The sequence below is a fragment of the Peromyscus californicus genome, unplaced genomic scaffold (assembly GCF_007827085.1).
Source record: "Peromyscus californicus insignis strain IS unplaced genomic scaffold, ASM782708v3 Scaffold_7__1_contigs__length_154581171, whole genome shotgun sequence".
NCBI classification, from domain to species: Eukaryota; Metazoa; Chordata; class Mammalia; order Rodentia; family Cricetidae; genus Peromyscus; species Peromyscus californicus.
Genome location: NW_026294595.1, coordinates 5,584,998 through 5,602,926, shown reverse-complemented (window position 1 = coordinate 5,602,926; position 17,929 = coordinate 5,584,998). Strand labels below are relative to the sequence as shown.

General features: G+C 56.5%; 1 protein-coding gene and 1 long non-coding RNA gene across 4 annotated transcripts in view; one reads left to right on the top strand and one right to left on the bottom strand.

Annotated features, from left to right (window-relative positions):
* Lmx1b (LIM homeobox transcription factor 1 beta) overlaps window positions 1-11,730 on the bottom strand; it is a 77,636-nt gene extending 65,906 nt beyond the window's left edge. The window contains exons 1-2 of one of the 2 annotated variants that reach the window (XM_052724503.1): window positions 11,512-11,730; window positions 10,586-10,772 (exon numbers count right to left, since the gene is read on the bottom strand). In XM_052724503.1, coding sequence (XP_052580463.1) covers window positions 10,586-10,772; window positions 11,512-11,650 — 326 coding nt within the window. In that variant the 5' untranslated portion in view covers window positions 11,651-11,730. The remainder of the gene's footprint in view (window positions 1-10,585; window positions 10,773-11,511) is intronic. The other variant, XM_052724504.1, reaches the window with a different exon arrangement.
* A 313-nt stretch (window positions 11,731-12,043) lies between these two features.
* Window positions 12,044-17,555, top strand: LOC128101418 (uncharacterized). Of its 2 annotated transcripts, XR_008215085.1 has the most exons (3): window positions 12,044-12,396; window positions 12,525-12,650; window positions 15,082-17,555. It is a non-coding gene; the product is annotated as an uncharacterized LOC128101418 (long non-coding RNA). The 2 variants fall into 2 exon arrangements; XR_008215084.1 differs by having other exon boundaries at window positions 12,044-12,650.
* Window positions 17,556-17,929: the final 374 nt, after the last annotated feature.

The following is a 17,929-nucleotide window of genomic DNA, read 5'->3' as shown; positions in this document are numbered from 1 at the left end:
AGGCTTCTGTCTCAGGACCACTGCTTTCTGACCCTCTCCTAGAGCTCCACAATGGTCTCCCTTAAGACCCAAGGCCTCTTGTCCCTTCCCAGTGGAGGAACCCCGGGCCAGGGGGCAGATACTGTGAGCCTAGGGTGCGGCCGGCAGGCCGGCTGATAGGAACCATCTGCGTTGTCTTAGACTGCCCCTCTGCCCACTGTCCCTCTGAACTCGGCCGGTTCCCGCGGGCCGTTTGATGCTCGCAGGGTCACAGACCCCCGCACACAAATCACCACCGAGGGGCTGGGGGTGGGGCGGAGGCGCTGAAACCTAATCCACAAAGTTTGCCATGCCGCAGGCTCCCTCCTTCTCTCAGTGCTTAACGCCCCCTCCCTTTCCAAACAAGCCTTAGTTTTTCTTGCCAAAAAAACAAAAGTTGGTATCAAGTGTTTCGAGGGAGAAAGTCTCCCCCGCAGCCCCCACCCCTTACCAAGACGAAGGGCCTGCCACTTGGCTGAGCCGCGGATTGCAGAGAGGCTCAGAGAAAAGAGTCTAGGAGGTACTCTTAAGTTATCAGGTCCATTGGTCCCTGGCCCCAATTGCCACACATCCTAGACCCTGTGGCCCTGTGGTCCCATTCCTGTGGAATCCAGCTCCCTCCTCCATCGAATCTCTGGGTCCCAGTGCAGCCAGAAATAGATAGGAACATTACCCCTGCCATTCTCTTGTTCCACAGACCAGTCCTAGCCTGTCCCTTTCTGGAGGGGCTATCACCTACTCTTAGCTGCTTCTCTCAGTGTCCCCAGGCTGGGCTCAGGCACTGGAGAGACTAACTGCGAGTGCCCCACCCTGCCAGGGTACATGGGCACAGCCAAAGAGCTTAGGAAAGAGACCAGGATTCTGGCATGAGACACAAATTCCTGCGAAGTTCCACTTCCTGCTCCTTGGAGTCCTTGGGCTAAACCCCGGGGGCTATGATGACTAAGGAGAGGCAAAGCAGACCTCGGGAGCACAGGAAGATGTTTTCACTTGCTAGGGAACAGTGTGACTTTTTGTTGTTTTCAGTAGAATGCATGGGCCCCCGGAACCATGCTTGCCTTGCCCTTGTCTCCGTGGCCCCGGGTTCTCCACCGTGCCTGGAAGTTGCTGAGTCCTTGCATTCTAGCTGGCCTGTGCAGCGGCAGCTCTACTAGTCCACGCAGGCATCTGGGGTTCCTAGATGTGGCAACAAGGACGGGCTGCGTCTGCACTGGAGCGGTTGAACCGTGGGGCGACGGAGAAGAAAGGCGCCAGCGGCCCAGCTGAGAAGCGGGTTTCTGCGGGGGTCGAACAAAGGAATTTGGCCTCTGAAGAAAGGGGCTGAGCTCACAGCTGGGAATGCCAGCTCCAGACCTGCGGGAGTTTCAGGACTACGGCATTAGTCTCTAGAATCTAACGAAATCTGCCCCTCAGAGAACCCTAGTCTATGCAACTCTATGCTGGCCCGCACTCGCCTTAACTAGGGTGGTAGTTACATGCTCTTCCCTCCTGGAGGCCCCAAATACCCGGTTCTAAGGTACCCTCTGCTTGTGGGTCTATATCTCCATTTCCCAGATGCTGCCAACCGAGGTTTCCATATTTCCTTTCCTCTCCTGTTCCTTTTAGCTGGGTCAAGAGGCCCTAGCCGCTCCTAAACGAAAAGCTGGTAGTGGGGACTCTGGGGCCCTCCAAGGCCCCCTCCTCTAGTCACCCTCGGAAGGGGTGGAGGGGACACGGTTGTAAGGTGTTCAGCCTCTTTTCTCTGCTTGACATGAATAAGGGGATTAGGGCGGCAGGTTTCCGTCGGTCACTCGGTGGGACAAAGGGCCCCGCGGTTTGAGCGGTCAGCTTCTGATTAAACGCCAGAGCCCTGTCACTCAGCGCCAGGCTAGGTACTTGTGTTCCTGACATAATCTTATTAGAAGATAAAACCAGAGAAATCCTTTTTCATAATGAAAAGTTACATTTAATGGCTGCACTCGTCCCCCACACCCTCCCGGACCCTTCCCGCCTTCCCCGGTTGCTGTTGGATATGGCTCGCCTGTAATTGGCATTTAAAGTACCAAGTCCGGGAGAAAAACGGGGTTTAGGGTTTTTGTAATCCCCCTAAACTGTCTTTGTTCGAAATCTCCACAGATACAAGTCTGTTAAGGGTAAATATTTGTGGATTGATACAACCACACCCCCACCCCTGCAAACCAAATCTGGAAGGGGAAAAAAACCCTCCAGCCACGGTGCTGGTACACGGGAGGAGGAGGCCCAAGTCTGCCCGCGCACGCAGCCGTGCTGGGGACTCTGCTGCGAGCGGGCCCCTTCGCCAGCTCCAGGAGCAGAGGGGCTTTGGACATTTCTCAGGCGGGAAAAAGATCTTACAGGCTTCCCTTCCCTTCAATGTTCTATTCCCTAGATCAACAAACCTCCCCGACTCGCTTTCGCGCTTGCCTAAAGGGGTGGGCTGGAGGGCCGGCCGGGGTGTGTGTGTGGGTGGGGGGGGGAATCTTAAAGCTAGCTCTGCCCACCCGCTCCCTCCAGCAGGACCCTTAGGTGGTTCCAAGGGGGTGCTTTTCCGCCACTCTATCCCACAGGGCACCCAGACTCCAGCAGAGCCTCCAAGCTTCCGAGGATCCCTCAACTGCGAAGGAACCCTAGGGCTGCGGCGGGGCCCAGGGCTCCGGGCTCCAGCCGAGCTCGTCCTGGATCGGATCGGATTCCTTCATAAATCAGCGGCCGGGTGAAAGGGCTGCGCGTTAGAAAGGGCAGGACCGTGTGCGCGTATTAGAGCGCGCGGTTCCCAAATCCGGGCTAAACCCCTGGTGACACCGAAATTCATCAACCGCCGCCAATGCCCCTGCTCCATCTACCGAGGAGCCCGGCAGCCTGCACACCCTAGCTGCCCCACTCCCGGGAAAAGAGAATCCCGCAGGAACGGCTGAGAGGAGTGTCTGGAACATAGCGCAGGCCCAGGCGTCTGTGAGCCGCCTTGCCAGTCCCGCTGGCAGAAGGGGCCTCTACCCTCTGGGAAGGAGTTATTCTAACCTTTCTGTCCTTTGGTCAGGACTGGTCCCTCAAAAGCACTCAGCCCAGGGAGGGCAGTGATACCCGCCCCCCTTCCAGGCCGGCGCTCAGAAGATAGAGAGGTACAATTGTTCAACTCAGCATCTGGCGCTTCAGCAAGTTAGGAGACTGCTATCTGGGGCTCCCAGGAACGGAGCCTGTTTCCTCGCCCACAGGTCCAGCAGGGGGCGGGGGCATAAAGCCAGTGGACTCCACAGGCACGCAACAAGTACCATTTCTTTCTAGAAGCAATGGCTACCGCTCGCCCACTCTGCTCAACCCGGCTCTGTTCTGCTCTTGCACTGGTCAAGTCCCAGAGTGTTAGAGAAAATGGTCCCATCGAGCCTGCCAGTCATGGCGGCCATCCACAGGCTGCCTGTGGTGGGAAATATGCGTATTTCCTTCTCAAGGGATTCAGACGTTGGTCCCAGTCCTGGGTAAGAAGCAAAAGGTGGCTACACGCCTCGGGCCTCCCACACAGGCTAGACCATGCTCCTGCCTCCGGCTTACTTCCCAGCAGGAAGGAAGAAAACACACATCGACTGAGTGCCCTATCCAGGCTGGCACCTCTGAGTTTACTTCACTTTGTCCTCAGAGCAACCCTGTGACATGGGACCTGTCATCCCTATTCCACAGAGGAGGAAATGGAGGCTCAGACCCTGGCCCCAGTCACTTGGAGATGGTTAGGGTCTGTATCCCAAAGCAGCTGCACTCGCTAGTAACCTTGTTCTTTTCTTTTTCTTTTTCTTTTTCTTAGACAACAGCGCTCCTCTCAGAGCTCAGGTTACCCTTACAGCATCTCAGTCCTCTGGTTTCCACCCTGGCCTCAACGAGGATCCACAAGGATGGCCCGAGGATGGCCGCATCTCAGTGCCACTTTACCAGAGTCCCCTCTGCAGGTGACAGGTGGGAAGAGGGGAACACAGTCAGCACTGGCCCAGCTCTGCCACTCCCTTCTCAGCCAGGTGCTGAGGAGCTGGAGGCCCAGTGTGGTGGTAGGTTCACCTACCTCCAGAGCACCTCGCTCCTGCGCTCCTGCCGCTCTGGTGGGCACTGCTGTTACTTGGGCAGCCCTGAGCACTCTCCCTCCTTAGCCAGCAATCTCTCTCTCTCTCTCTCTCTCTCTCTCTCTCTCTCTCTCTCTCTCTCTCTCTCTCTCTCTCTCTGAGTGTGGGTGTGTGTGACTCTTTCTAGCACAGGCCAGCCAGGAAGCAAACACCTTTGTTTCTTTTAGAACCAGACTCCAGAAAAAAGGTGGGTTTTTTTTTTCCTTCACCCACACACCAAGCACCAGGACAGCCAGGTGCCCCACCATCAGCCAGTACTGGAGCCTCTGGGCCTGTCTAGGGTCACTTGGGGCCAGGCACTCCCTGAGGTCCTGTTCCCTCCATGTGTCCACACAACCTGAGTCCCCTCTCCTCCTTCAGGGCCCCCAGGGTCAGCAGGGCAGACCAGGGGGCTGCCAGTCATGGAGCTGAGATGGAGACAATATTGCCTTGAGAATAACAAAGGAAGGGCTCACGTGAGAATTGATTTGAACTCATCAGAGCTGAGCAAAAGGTAAAGGCCATTGAGGAAGTGCTGTCAGCCGGCCTGAAACCTAAGAAAGATGCCATTGGGAACACAGTGGCCCCTTATGGCCCACCACTCCATGCCACAGTGGTGGTTAGAGCAAACACAGGCCTTCACTGCCTGTCACTTACACCTTCCCCCCAAATTACACCAACTTTGAAACATTTTTCTAGAAGAAGATGGATGCTTCAGGAGACTTGAGGTCAAGGCTGGGCTGTTTAAAATATATTATTAACAAATAAACATTTACTGCAGGGAAAAAAGAGGAGGAGGAGGAGGAGAAAAACTCTATAGGCCACCAGGGAACCAAATCATGTTGCTTTTGGCATCAAATGACAGGGGACATTTATGACATGAATGGAGAACACCAGTGGCTGATGGGAAGGCAGCCGTCTGCCACTTCACTTCCCCTGCCTTTGGAGTCAACTTTTTCAGCCCTCCCCTCCCTTCCCCTATTACCATCACCTCTCCACTTCTGACCGCAGTGGTAATAAATACACATAATTTGGAGCTTGCTCTTTGCTGCCATCAACACAGAATCTGGGACTTGTAGAGAGCTAGAGATCTTCTGGCTGGGTCAGTCAGAGAGCCAAGGACCTGGAGTCCTGGCCACCTCGGGGCTGACTGAAGGCTCATACCCAGCTCTGAGGATGGGTGGACCATCCTCCCTGCCTCCAGACCCCAAGCCAAAGACCAACTGTGGTGTTCAACAAATTGGAAGGTAACTCCTGTCATGGGAGTGTCCTCTATCCTTCAGCCAAAGTGGTACCAAAGTTGTTGGATTGTGTTTATTCATGTTTTATATCCCCCACCCGACCCCGTCTCTCTCTCTCCCTCCCTTACTCTGTCGGTTCCTGTCTCTTTCAAAAACCTGCATAGTCACAAGACAGTCCCATCAGGGAAGCTTTGCTAACCTATCACAAATAGAAACTCCACAAGACCACAGAGCCTGAGCCAGGGGCTGTCTTCCAACCTTCTGGAATGCTCTGCCACCATTAAGACTCTTCCTTCTGCATGAAGTCCTGGGATCTCTTCTCCACATCTACCCCCTAGATCAGCCTTGTAGATGTAGGCTGAACTTTCTTGTCTGACATTTGAGTTACAAAATTATAAACTGGGACCATTCTTCAAATACAAAATCCTATTATTGAATATGCTTTTCCAAGTGATATGCAGGCCCCAGGAATGCCCATTGTTTTTCCCCAGTAGAAATATTGCTTCTCTGGGCCAATACAGGCTCCCAGGAGGAACAGAGCCACATGCCAGCCCAGGATGCTAACACACCGTTGGCATCTGCACTCATCCTCGCAATCACAAGTTTCTCCAACACTGGGGCGGAGGATAAAGGATGCCTTCAGAATGAAACATTGACTGACCTCCACCAGGTGTCCCTAGGAATCCTTGAAGCAGTCACCTCACAAGGTGATGTCATCGTGCTCAGTAGAGACAAGGGCTGGGGATGGGCCGCCATCTAGCTGAGCGCTGGGGCTGGGGGGTGAACCTGGCCGTGACTTGGTGTCTAAAGCTCTTTTTGTAGCAGTGGGAGGCAAGACCTTCAATGTCCTCTGAGGCAAAGGGGAATGGTTTCCCTGGGGACGATGTCTGCAGTCTGGAGAGTATCTTTGGGAGCAAGGCATTCCTGGCAACTGCAACCTTGAGGACAGTAATAATTCCCAAAGTGTAGCAACATACTGAGCAAGGACACCAGGTCCTGTGGGCGCCTAATCTAGAGAGTCTATAAGAATACTTTCCCAGGTAGGCAGGTCTTGGTCATACAGCAGAGGGTCAGATAGATACCTGGTGGCTCTGTGTTTCTAAGCTTGGCATGAGGGCAGGAAGAAACCTGGACCTTCCAATCACACACCACAAAGTAGATCCTCACAGCCGCTTCCCCCACTTAAGAAAAATACTGCAAACAAATAAGGCCACAGCAGCCCAGAGCCTTGGGAATAGAGGGTGAGCCAGGAGTCGGGCAGTGAATAATGCTTTCCTTCAGCCCCATATGCCTGCACGGCAGGGGAAGGCTTTCCCTCACCTCCAGTCCACAGAGGAGGTGCGGGGGTTAAATATACAGGCTCCCTCCAAGGGACCGGGGATCCCCGGGTTGGTGCTGGCAGCGGGAGCCCTTCAGCCCTTGGGGCTCTAGAGAGAATACCCCCAGTCCATTTCGTAAGGCAACGTATTGGCTCCTTTTTTCTAAGCAGATTTCTGGAGAGAGCCGGTACCCTAGGAGTGTCTGCAACTCTGAATTCGTCTGATAACAGTGGGTGAGACTTGCAGGCTGGAGTTCCCACCGTTAAGCGGGTGCTGACCGCAAGTGGAACCCCAGTACATCTAAGGAAGAAGCCTTCCTTTCAAGCTGGGAAACGAAACCCAGGAGCGAGAAAGGGGCAGAAGCCTGGGTTTGCTCCACAGATGCCACACTGACACAGGCTGTCTCTGCTGGCGAGGCCGAAGTGAGCCTCCCGATCCAGGAAAGCGTTTGCCTGGGTAAATACTTCCGAGGAAAAGAATGCCGGGAAGAGCGGGGCTGAGCCACTGGCAGCCGCAGCCAGCCGGGAGAAATGTTTGAAAACCCAGCCCAGGACTCAGAAGGCTTTTTGTCAAAGTCATAGCCTGGATGCCCACTTCTGCCGCGGAGGGGTACTCTACCTGGGCGGACTAGCCCAAGGCATCCTCAGCATTTTCAGCAGAGCCAGGGAGGTCGCAGCACCCGAGGCTTGGGCGCCCCGCCAGGCCCCTTACAAGCGGGTGGAGGAGCTCCGGGATGGAGCTCCGCATCCCGCGAGCACAAAGACTCCCGTGCGCACACCTACTATTCCCCAGACCCCGGAGTTGCTCTACAAGCCCTCAGACTCCATTGTGTGACAGATTTTTGGACTCTCCCACCGACCCTCCCCCCTTCCGGAGCCTCCTCCAGGAATCCACCACCTCCTTAGGACAGAAACCTTTTCCAGACAAACGTTCGCAGTTAGTGAGCGACAGCCGGCACGAGGAGGGAGTTATAGAATTCGATTTCATCAAATTGCCAAGAAAAACAACATATTTTGGGGGAGGTTGTCATTTTTTTTTTTTCTCAGAGTTTCTCCGGTGGAAGACAGAGAGGTGTTCGCGATTTTGCGGAGGCCCTGTGTTTTCCCGATTTCTAAGCCGGTTTTCTATTCGAAAGAGGGCCGAGGTCGTGGGTTCTCCCTTCCCCTTCTTTGAAAGAGTCCCCGAAATGCACACAAGGCCAGGAAAAAAGGAGAGTTTTCAGGTTACAAACAAAAACGTTCCAGTTCCGCAGCCCGCATTTTCCTTGCTCTGCCTGGCCTGCGGGTTGATTTTTATCAATTGTCCTAAATGTTCCCAATAACCAATTAATCGCCCCTGTGGTGCGTAAAACAACTTCGCGCTTTTGGGTGCTTGCGATCGTTGAGAACAAACCGAAAGGAAGAAGACGCATCAAAAAACCAGCAACCTCTTTATAAGGTTCTGCTCAGCCGGGTGAGGGATGCCTTCTATAAAAGTTGCGTGTGTGTGTGTGTGTGTGTGTGTGTGTGTGTGTGTGTAAATTTCCCAGTGCTGGGGAGGCACACACTCAAAATCAAGACAGCACGTCTCCGCACCCATTTGCCTTCATTCTAGCCTGAAAGACATTTGTGCACACATGAAATAAATATGTATGTGGATTTTCAAAGAAAAAAATCATGAATAAAAATATTTTTTATTGTGTAAAAAGAACATTGTTTCCGTGTGAGCTTTCAGGGAGCCTGCCTGATCTTTTGCTCCCTGCAAAATGCTGCCAGGAGGCCCAGGGGATTTGTCCCCAAGATTGTGTTGATAACCACTACCCCGCCCAAGCACAGCAGGAGGCTGGCCTATAGCAGATACTTAATTGTCATTATTGTTAGAAAGAAGGAATGATGGAGGAGAGGCGAAGGCCGACTCTCCTTTTCCAAGGCTTCCTCCCGGGATGCCCACTTCAAACTCAGGGATCCGAGTCCTGGGGAGCAAATTCCTTCCCAGCTCTGGGGTTTGCACCTAGGTAGAAGCCGGTTCTTTGGTGGTGTTTTTCTTTTCTTTCAAAAACAAATCTCGGTGGGACAAAGAAGCTGCAAATGTTTAATTGTTTTGTAAAGTGCGGAGGTTGGTCACTCATTTCTCCAGGACAAAATCCAGCTTCTGTTGTTATTTTGTGGCTGAGCCAGAAGGACCTGGGAGGAGTCCCTGTCCTCTCTTAGGAGAAGCTCCATAATGATCCCAGGGGCAACTATGTGCAAAGGGTCGCAAAGTTTTTCCAGTGTTGAAATTTTTAAAAAGTACAACCACCCCAAAGTTTCAGAGGCCCATTTCTACTTTCCCAGGCCTCTTAGAAAACCCACGTGTGGCAGCTGCTGAGGTCAGTGGCTTAGCAGGATATAAGTGGTACTCCCAGAGCCCAGCCAGGAGTATATCCCATAGAGGGGCTGCCTGAGTCACCCCATGTTCCCAATCATTGATACCCCATTTTATAGGCACAACTGTGGGTGAACTGACTGGTGTGGCCTTCTCTCCAGGATCTAGAGTTCCAGGGCACAGACACGGCGCAGACATCAACAATGTGCCTCAATCTGGGGAATGCAGTACAGAGGGCCAGCCTCACACCATGTTATAGGACCAACCAAAGGACAGATCTTCAAAACCCACCCCAGTTCTTGCCCATGGAAAACATCACCAAGAAGAGCAAGGAGCAAGAGCAGTTTCTGACAGTTCCCCAGTTCCTGGGGACACTATCAAGACCTGCTACCAAAGCCCTGTGCTGGGCTCTGGCCTGAGGTCTTAGTATTCCCAGGCCCCAAAGAGTCCAGCTGACCCTCTTCACACTAGACCTTGGATTAGGTGACAATACTTTGGCTGCACTCACGGCTTGGCACACACAGCCCTGCCTTTTTCTCCAAAGGCTTCTAGCACTCGGACACCAGGAGCCCAAAGCACCTGAGCAGCCTGTCCGCCCTACAGCCCCATCCAAGACACTTTTCTGAGCACCACTTAGTTCTCACAGGCACACACACACTTGTCCCTGGACTGACTCCCAGGATCCCCACACCTTTCTCCCCACTGAGGCTCCTCACTGCCCCGCCCCCATTGCACTTCCAGGTATATGAGCCCAGGCAGGTCATAAGAAAAAGCCTGCGTCTGCTGTGGTCTGCCCCCAGCCTCCAGCCACACAATCCACAGCGTCAGCTTAGCATAGAAGCCGGCAGGTAGGGCTCAACACACTTCTCTAGCGTCAACCACTCTTTTCCTGCACACTGCGAGAAAGGAGGCTGTCTGGGAGGCCCGACTCCTTCAGCCAGCCACCCCAACTAGGATCCCTAGGCGGCAGCTTCCTAGGTAGACTGATTCTCCAGCTAAGAAAAATTGCAAGGGCAAAATTCCCGTATGGAACGGTTTAGGAAGATGGACACCCATTTCTCTTTACCAGAGAATAAAAGTACAACAAGGAACCAGGCAGAGTGGGGATCGCCCTGCCTGTACCGCAGCCGCAGCCGGGGTTCAGCACCCACCTCCCTGCTCCAGGAATCCCAGACGCTCTTGGACTAGGGAAGCACACAGTCAGGCTTGGCTCTCTAAAGCAATGCCTTTCTTGGAATATAAATTCTTGGTTCCCACTTCAGGCCTTAGTGGGGCCAAGCCCTTTACCAGGACAAGCATCATTTCCACCGGTCTGCCCAGGGCTTTGTCTTGTACCCCAATTCAGTCACTCAGCGCAGGTTTCCGGGACAACAGATGGCACCTAGGGGCCACCCCACCAGTGTCGGCTGGGATGCGATGGTCCGCCCCAACCCGGAGACAGGCAGCCCTTCGCGCCCTCCGAGGGGCCGGGCCCAGTGGAGCGCAGAGCCGGCCGCAGGGCGGCGCGGGCCCTTCCCGGCAGGGACTGGCCGGGCTGGAGTGCTGGTCCGTGGCGGGGAAAGAGAGGAGGGCGAGAGGCGCTTACTGTTGGTAGTCTTGTTTGCAGTACAGTTTCCGATCCCGGAAGTAGCAGCTGGTGGTGAGGGCTTGCTGACATGCCGCGCACTGCAAACACTCCTCGTGCCAGGACGACTCGTTGACTCGCATCAGGAAGCGGTCGGAGATGGGCCGCTGGCAGCCCTCGCAGACGGCGGGATGCGGGCAGTCGGAGCCTGTAGCGCACAGGGCGAGAGCCGGGCCGTCAGCGCCGCCTGGCCCAGTCCGGGAGCGCCACCCTTCGCTGGAGGAACCCCATCCGCCGCCAGAGACGGGGCAGCCATAGACAGCACGTCCCGGTCCATAAGCTGGGGCGCGGAGAGGCCGAGGGCCTGCAGCTCTGGCTGGGCACTGCGCTCTCCCAGGCTGCCGAGATTCAACAAGAAGGAGCTCCGCGCGGGGTGGCCGGCTGGGACCCAAGCAGCGAGGTGAGGCCCGGGCACTCGCTGGCTGACACGCCCCACGATGCTGATCCTGCCTTCTGCCCCAAGACCCATGGTTTGGATGGACCGGGGGAATATTCTTTTCTTCTAGAAGTTCCCCTTCCCTAGGTGACCTGGCACCTCTCCCGGACTCTAAGGTGACAACTTGGTCCTCTATCATCCCTGCCACCCGCTTCCCATTCCAGCCCAGTCCAGAGGAGCAGTTCTAGAACCCAGACCCGTAGAGGATGGTGCGAGTGACAGATGAGGCTGTTAGGTCCTGTCTGGGTGATGTCCCTGCATGTTGTCCCTTCGGGGAGCCTGTCTAGGTGTGCTGGTTGCCCTCCGGCCGTCTTTTCAGGGATCCGGACCCCCTCCCCACGTCCTGCAAACCCATTTTCTTTATCCTTTGGCCCTCACGCCAGTGTCCACAGCGGCACGATGGCCCTACCCCCCGACCAGGACTATTCGGGCGTTGTGACCCAGCACTCACCCAGCAGCACCCCCAGGGTGGCGGGCCCGGGGCGCAGGGCGTGCTCCTCCATCTTGATGCCGTCCAACATCTTGGCGCAGTCCGTCTGCCCGCGAGGGAAGCACCTCTCCAGCGACTCGGGACCTGTTGCTATATCCATGGGACGCAGGGCGCGCTGCGGACCCTGCCGGCCGGGCCGCTCGCCCTCGCGCCCGTCCGCCCGCTCCGCTGCAGCCGGGGAGGCGCGGCGCCCGCGGGGTCGGGGCCGCCCGCTGCCCCCAGGCAAGCGTGGAGCGGCGGCGCGCTGGCCCCGGGCCCCGGCGTCGTGCGGGCGGGCCCGGGCGGCCGGCAGCCCCGCGCGCCGTGCTCTCCGGGCCACTCGCAGCCACGCGCGCCTGCGGCTCGCCTGTCACCTGCTTGTCAGTCCCGGGTCCCGGCTGCGGCGGCCGGCAGCACGCGGAGCCGCCGGGAGGAGGAGGCGGCGGCGGCGGCGGCGGCGGGCGGGGGAGGGGGCGGGGGTGCAGGGGCGGCCCCGCGGGCTGGGGGGGCGCGGGTAGCGCAGCGGGGTCCCGGGCGGGGCGCAGCGGGCCGCGGGGCTCCGGGCGCGCTCCCCGCACTACTCCAGTGCCATGGTGCTCCGGAGGAGCCGCTCGGTTTAGAGCTGGGGCTGGCGGCGGAGGGATACTCCGGCCGGGAGCCGCCTCACCCCTCCTCAAACTTCCTGACATTTGAACTCATTGGTGCGCCTCGTATCACTGCGCCGGGATGAGCCGGCGGCTCCACGTCAAATAGTGCCGTCGCCGCCCCCCCCATCCCCGCGGGAGGGCTCCCTGAGCCCCCGGCCTGCACCCCGCACCGTGCCCCGGACCCGGTCAGCCAGCCTGCCCACCCTTGGCAGAAGTTTGGGTAGCCATCGAAACAAATCCTGTGCCCCACCCCTCTTGAAAAATTGATTTGGGAGTTGGGGAAATCAGGCTTTCTTTTTTTTTTCTTTCTTGCCTTTTTTATTATTAATATTTTTGTTAAAAAAAAAGCTCCAGCGATCAGAGGAGTGGCCCCGAGCGAGGCCAGACTGTGCAGACGGCGGGGAGCGCAGTGACTTCTCCAGGGGACGGCGCCAGGCGGAACGGCTGCCCGGGGACCCCGACTTGTCGGCGAAGGTAGGTCGCAGGGTCTGAATTGGTGTCTCTCCCCCCCCACCCCACCCCGTAAGGCAGCGCCTGCACCGGACAGCTCGATACGCAGAGAGAGACGGCTCCCGGGATCGAGGGATAGGGAACATCACATGGCGAGAGCTGCTGGCCCGGGACTGGCCAAAGGGAGCGATGGCCTGGGGACGGGGCGGAAGGACTCAATTTGAATGAGGGGTTCTGAAAACCTTGGCCTGGCAGAAATAGGGCGGGAGAGTGAGCTGAAGGAGCCCCCAGATCCTGAATGGGAGACATTGAGTGGGTGAGGACAGTCAGGCCAGAGTTGAAACCAGGAGCGTGTAAGAGGATCAACAGGACTGGAAAGGTGTCTTGGTCACCGGCGGGAGCAGTGGACGAAGGCTGGGCCTACCAGGGCTTGGAGCATGAGATGCAGGTAAGAAATGGTGTCCCCAAGATTTAGAGATGAAGGCCTGGGACGGCGCGAGTCCGACCGCTCCAAGGAAATCAGGGTGACTTCTTGAATAGGTGCCCTTTCACTGTGGCCAAGGGGCCTGGCCTAGGGTCGAGACGGAGTGCTGGCCAGCCTGGGCAAAGTGGGCCTCGACACCGGGCAGCGCAAGGCCAGAGGCATGCAGCTGGCGACTGCTGGGTGCATCCTACCTGACACCCCCCTCCACCCCGGGGAGGAAAGTAGAAGACATCGTGTCAGGACATTGGGCACCTTGGGCACTACCACTCGTCCTGGAATATCAGGAGGGATGGTGCGGCCTCAGGGCAGGAGCTGACTGCCACCCCCCCCCCCCCCGCCGCCGCCGCCGTGAGCCTCTGCAGGGCGGCCCTGGCCCCTCCGGGAGTGGAGCAGCGACGCGGAGCCGAGCGGGGGTGGAGGGCACGGAGGGCGGGTCCCCTGACCCCGCTGGAGGCGAGAGGGCGGATCGGATTTGGAACTTGCAGGAGGCTTGGTCAGAAGTGGCCCCTTGTGCTTCGGGGGGCCCCCCGGAGGGGCCCGGCTTTGTGGAGGATTAGCGGTCACCGCCCCACCCCAGTACCTGCCTGTGCGTCGGTGGGTATCCGAGTGTGTCTGTGCGTGTCGGCGCTCCCGACTCTGATGCTATTGAGTACGTGTGCACCCGTGTCCTTGTGCACATACAATTTTGTGTTTGTGTGGCCTTGCGACTTTCCAGATTGCGAGTGTCTGCGTGTTGTGTGCACATCTGCAGACCTTCTCTTGCTTCTGTGTCATGCTTTCTCACGTCTTTGTATGTGTCCTTGTGTCCGGGTCACTATGAAGATGCCTACGCCTTTATGTGCGCCTCGGCCCCCGTAGTGTGTCTAGTAGATTTTTCTCTATATGTGTGTCTCCGAGTTACCTTTGTGTTTCTGTTTGCCCCCAAGTTCCTGAATTGTTTTGTGTCACCCAGGGGTTTTGTGTTTGTGGCTTTGTGTTCTGTGTATTTCTCAGCGCCTTTGTGTGTCTGTATCCGGGAGCATGGGTATGTGGATGTAGAGTTTTCTTCACACACTCTTCGTCCTCTTGTCTTTACTCAGTGTGGGAAATCTTAGGCCTTGAGCTCCAAGGTTGGGCCTAGGCCTGGGCCTGGGCCGCCTTCTCTGGGTATCTGGGCCCCGGCGCGCGTAGCTGCGGGAAGAAGCCTGGCGGGTAAGGCTCGGGCGTGCAAAGCCGAGAGGCGCCGAACCGCGCGCGGGGCCCGCAGGTCGATCGGGTGCACTCTGCCCTCTGCTGGCCACAGTGTGTCCCTGCAACCACTGCTGGGCACCGCCTGCAGGCGAAAGCCCTAGTTCCAGACCGGGACCTTCGCATTCTCCTTCAGGTTGCATAGAAGTATCTTCCTTGTCTCAAACCCTGAAGACGCACCTGGACCTTAAACGCTCCATGCAGTGTTCCACTTCCACCCGCACCTTCCCATTTCCCCACGCTCCCTGTGCCTGGTCATTTCACTTCATCGCTCTTCTTTTCTCTTTGGCTGAACGGAGGGCCCTGTGGCCCAGCCTCTGAAGCTTCCCTGACCCTGTGGATGGCGTCTAGAACCCGGTCTGGGCCTTTGGCTGTGTTGGTTGCGCTTTTTGCAATGCTTGAAGCGAGGTCTCAGCGCCGAGGGTACACCTGTAGCCCCCATTTGGTGCAGGGCTGGTGTGTTTCCAAGGTGCAGAGGTTACTGGCGGCTCTCCCTGCGCCCCTGTCCAAGCCGCAGCTCTGTTCCAGCAGGTCGACCCGGGGTGGGCTGCTGGAACTGTCGGCGACTCCTTGGGTGGAAAGGCTTCCATCTCTAGTTTGATTGAGGATGCTCCACCACAACCTTGATCTCTCTTCCACGCCTGTTTCCTCCCGTCCATTCTCCCCGACCCGGAGGCCTTGGCCGTTGTCCTTTGTCCTCACTTTCTCAACCTGTGTTGATTATCACCGGTCCTTTTCACATAGCCGCGCACGGTCGTCCACGTGTCCGTGAAGCATCCTTAGGGTTTTTGGCCTCCCAGTCTCTGCCTCCGTGGAAGAATAATACGACTGGACAGGAGGACACCGGCCTAGGCTCGGAGCCCAAGTCTCTCGCCTGGCTCTGCGGGATCTCAGCCATCGTTTCGGTACCAGCCATTGCCCCCCTGCGGCTCTGAGACTCACAAGGCGGCTGATCGCCCAGGCAGGCGTCGTCCAACGCGGGATGCTTGCTGCCTCCAACGTCTTGCGGCAGAATCTGCTCAGGACTGTTTCCACCTTAGCAAAGACAGAGGAGGCGGACTGCCAGCACCGCTGGGCTTGCAAGAAACAAACAGGAGGGAGCTGGGCTCTTCCTATTCCCAGAGGCGCGCAGCTCCTGAGCCCTGTCCTGAGGCTTCTGGCTCTTCTCCTTTAGGACTTCGCAACCTCTCGGTAGGACCCGCCTCGTACGTACGTACGAGCGTACGAGAGCTCACAGGGTGTGTGTGTGTGTGTGTGTGTGTGTGTGTGTGTGTGTGTGTGTGTGTGTGTGTGTGTGGTTAGGGCTACACCAGTGAAACTCCAATCGTTTCATGCTTCTGACCAGAGTCGGAGAGAGAGGACTCTCTAGGTTTAGAACCCATAGCTGGAGTCTCAGATCCCAGCATGAATGAGCACCGGGCACAGCCTTGGGTGCACCAGTAAGAAGGAGAATATCAGAAACATCCAGCCTGGCCTTTTTGCTCTGTCACTAGGACCAAGGCCATGGAGCACCTAGGCACACCCCACGCTGCCCCCCAGGCTAATGGAACCTCAAGATCTATGAGACTGAATTAAAGCTGCCCCAAGCCATGGTCCAGGTCGGGAGCACTCTCCGGGAGAGTCAGCCCCAGGTCCCGGGTGCTGAAGAATCCGCAGACTCCGGAAGTGGAACAAGGGCGTGCCCAAGGCTCAGCAGAGGTCGAAGGTGGGCTATTTCCAATTCCCGAGTGACCAAGCACACCTCTGAGCATCCCAGCTAGACTTAACCCAGGACGCACGGGTCAAAGGATGGGGCAGTCACTTCCCACCACCCAGGAAAAAGCTCTGAGGTCATCCTGTGCTGCTGGAAGCCCGCTTGGAGGTTCTCCAGAGAGGAGAGACTGGGAAGGGACCCTCGGGCTGCTTCTCATTCTCCACTGGAAGCTTTTGAGGCTGATGAGAGAGGGGTGCCGGACTTGCGGGTGACCAGTGTGTACTATGCCCACAGCGGGAGATGAGCCAAGTCCCTCAGCCTTCCAACAACCCCCACTCTGGCCATTAGGTCGGACTATTAGTCATGGGCTTGCTCCACATGTCAGGAAATCGGGCTCCCTCAGATCCAAAGGCTGCTGGCAGCCCTCGGGAAGGGCTGGAAGAGAAGGACACGGGCCCTCCCCAGGAGCTCAGGTCTCCCACCAGCTAGGCAGTGATTAAGGGCAGAGAGTGGCCTGTCTCGGGAAGTACCCCAGATCTTGTCTCAAGGGCTGGTTAGGAAACATCAGAATGGGAGACCTGCACCTCTGCACCTCAATGTCCCTGTCTGTGCAATGGACATAAAAAAGGCATCAATTTTACAGGGTTGCTGGGAGGGTGATGCAGACGCGCTCTTGGTGTGCCCAGCTCACTGTAGGGCTCTAGACTTACTATTTGATGAATAATTGTATGGGAGGGAGAGCTGCTTCTTAGACATAGGGGACTCTCTTCCTCCCCCTTCTTTTCTTCTTCCTCTAGAGCTAGAGGGAGAACAGACTTGTCTCAAATTCAGTCCTGTCTGGTGTCTTCCTTCCCTCTGGGGCAAGAGAAGTCAAGAAGCTGGTCACAAGAGACTCTGGGCACTGCCTGGGCATCCAGACGACCGCCCAGCCTTCTCCACTGGCTTTGCCATGAAACCTGGGGCTGAGAGCAGCTAGCACTCCCAGTGAGAGCTTTGGGATGATGACGATGATGATGATGAAGATGATGATGATAATGATGGTGATTATTTTTAGCCCATTGCTCAGAAACCCGTTAGGGGCTGGGATATGTATGTGTGTGTTATGTTTACTTTTACCAAGCACTTTTCTTAAGAATCTCTGCATTTCTTGCCAAATGGATGGTTTCAGCACCCAGTCTGTAAGAACGAGGGGCTCCCCAACCCAGGACAGGAGCCAGAACAAAGAGAAGGTGAAGGACCATGTTTGGAGCCATAAAAGCCTCATTAGGATCTCAAGAATAACTCACAGAATCGGACACAAATTCACAAAAGCCAGGGAATTCATTGGTCTCCACCCTGAGGGTCCACGGCTGGGGAAGGGGGTGGGTGTGAGCCAGGGCGGGTGCCTCTCCTATTTGATCTCTATCTTAAATCCACTTCAAAACGCTGCGGCGCAGCCGAATTGGAGGTTGGCCCCTTCCTGTAATTATTTGGTGTCTAGTAAAGTTTTTATGAGTGTCTGTGCAAATAAATGCATCTGATGATGTGCGGTTGTGTGGCTCCGCTGCTTGCTCCATGTGATGTAGGAGATGTGTACATCGTGTGCTGGCCCTCGGAAGAGAAAAGGGCAAAGTACAAGCAAATAAAATAAAGCCAGGACCTCGGCATCCATCAAGCAGAGGGGCGGGGCCTGGGCTGGTCCATTGCTGCCCCGCTAGCTGGCAGCTCCCTGTTAGCAAGGCCTGCCCAACCCCCCCCCCCCCCCCCATAACCTGCAAATAGAGTCTGAAGCCTTTGGGTGTGCTCTGTGGGGGTAATCAAGGTTGGGTGACAGACTTGGTGACTTGCTAGTTTCTGGAAAGGCCTTTTTGGAAACTGAACAAGGCTCACCTCCTCTACGCTCCCTGCTGGGTATTATGG